Source organism: Amphimedon queenslandica, unplaced genomic scaffold, assembly GCF_000090795.2.
Source record: "Amphimedon queenslandica unplaced genomic scaffold, v1.1 AMPQUscaffold_11362, whole genome shotgun sequence".
Classification (NCBI taxonomy): Eukaryota; Metazoa; Porifera; class Demospongiae; order Haplosclerida; family Niphatidae; genus Amphimedon; species Amphimedon queenslandica.
The window spans coordinates 7,397-9,343 of NW_003548395.1; the positions used below are offsets into that span (position 1 = coordinate 7,397).

The 1,947-nt window shown below is 32.3% G+C and overlaps 1 protein-coding gene across 1 annotated transcript in view; it reads right to left on the reverse strand.

Moving 5' to 3' along the window:
* Window positions 1–1,904, reverse strand: part of LOC109589396 (scavenger receptor cysteine-rich domain superfamily protein-like) — a gene marked incomplete at its 5' end in the record, with an annotated part of 5,011 nt that extends 3,107 nt beyond the window's left edge. Inside the window, 8 exons of the mRNA XM_020005486.1 lie at window positions 355–537; window positions 586–738; window positions 794–964; window positions 1,010–1,177; window positions 1,232–1,408; window positions 1,456–1,614; window positions 1,660–1,824; window positions 1,870–1,904. Of these exons, the coding sequence (XP_019861045.1) occupies window positions 355–537; window positions 586–738; window positions 794–964; window positions 1,010–1,177; window positions 1,232–1,408; window positions 1,456–1,614; window positions 1,660–1,824; window positions 1,870–1,904 (1,211 nt within the window). The remainder of the gene's footprint in view (window positions 1–354; window positions 538–585; window positions 739–793; window positions 965–1,009; window positions 1,178–1,231; window positions 1,409–1,455; window positions 1,615–1,659; window positions 1,825–1,869) is intronic.
* Window positions 1,905–1,947: the final 43 nt, after the last annotated feature.

Below are 1,947 nucleotides of genomic sequence, written 5' to 3' on the forward strand. Positions count from 1 at the left end.
TGTCCATTATTACACAATTCCACTAATCCAGAAATTTTGTATTCATAGCTGGAAAGTCTAACATCACTGTTTTGACATTTTTCTGAACATTGATAGTGATTCATATTAATAGCTACAATCTCATCCTCATACCTTGACAAGTGACTCCAAGATATTTATAGTAATTATGTTGCAAGTAACAATAGTTAATTCTTTTTGAACAGTGAAGCAATGATTGCTTGGCCTCATTACAATTGAATTCATAAGGAAATAATGGAACATTAGTAAAGCTAAGAAAAGATTTGGAAAAGCTAGGTGTAGGTCCTATTATAACAAGGATGAAGTCAAAATGGTAAGCAATGCCAATCAACATACCATGTGTGTATCCAATAACTTCACAAATAGTTACTGCTGCATAATAAGAATAATGGCTGTTTTCAGAACATAATCCAAACCAAACATTATTGTAGCATATTTCAACTCTTCCTTGCAGTGTAACAGTTTTATTATATAAACGTATCTGACCATTAGTACAATTAGAGTACTCAACATTCTGATCTATTACGTGTCAATTTTACAATGATTAATATTCTATAACTTAATTACCATGGCATGCAACAGATGCAGCATCACTACATACTTTTCCTTGTGTGACAAAAGGACAATCCAACAGATTGCTTTCATTTCCAGTACAATTGAAGTAAATAGTGTGCATAGGAATGTATTTGTCGTAGTTAAGATAATCTACTGATAGTGATCCTACAACATAATTTTTAACATTAAATATATTTTTAAAAATTAATCATAATAATACCTAGTGCAGTGTGGCCTAAATGTCTACATACAATTTGAGCATCATTATGAGTAAAAAACTCACTACACATGGCACCCCAGATGCCATCAATACAAACTTCAACTCGTCCAATGAAATCTGAGTTATAACTAGATCTATAGGGCTGTAATCTAATGTTTCCATTAGTGCAATCTGTCAGTGTTCACATAACAAATTTTATAACTAATGTTCACTTACTGTAACATTTAATGGCTGCTGTGTACTTAACATCACACCATGAATTTTTAGTATAATATCTTAAATTACATTGCTTCATATTGGTAGCATATTCAGGACAATTAACGTATTCCATTAATATTGGAAAATTACTAGCATAGGGAGATTCTGCATAATATATATCACCTCCTGTAAAAGCAACAATACAAACTCCAATTCAAGTATGTATGTGTATTTGCTAACCAGTATTATGACCAGCTTCTTGACAAATCAAACTAGCAGCTAATCGATAATAATCCCTGAAGCAAAATGTACCCCAAACTCCATTCATACATATTTGTATTATTCCTTCATTATCCATTTTACCATTAACTAAGCGAATATCGTAATCAGTGCAGTTTGAGTAAATTGTATTGATATCTAAAATAATTATAATTGAGCATTCTACCATTATGTAAGTATTATACCTTGACATATGACACCAGCATCATCATAGCTACCGCATGATGCACCACTAATTTCATAGGAACAATTAAACAATGTACTCTCATCACCAATACAGTTCAAATTATAAAGAGAGTGAGGCAGCCATCCCTCAGCATAGTATGATGTTTTAGCTATAGCTCCTATGACATGGCAACAACATAACTTTTTTTATAATAAAAACTTACCATATGGAGAATATCCTAATTGCTTACATACAATACTAGCATCAGCATCATCCCATTCATTATCACATATTGTTCCCCATGTTCCATTAAGACACAATTCAACTCTACCAAAACTATCATGACTATCTTCTCCCCTCAAACGAATTTTCCACTCAGTACAAGGAGCTAACAAACAGATCAAAAAGGCACAATTACGTTATAAGTTTATACCTTCACACCTGACACTAGCATCATATTCGCGGCCACTATAACAAGAATAAGGATAATAATTACAGTTAAGAAGAACAC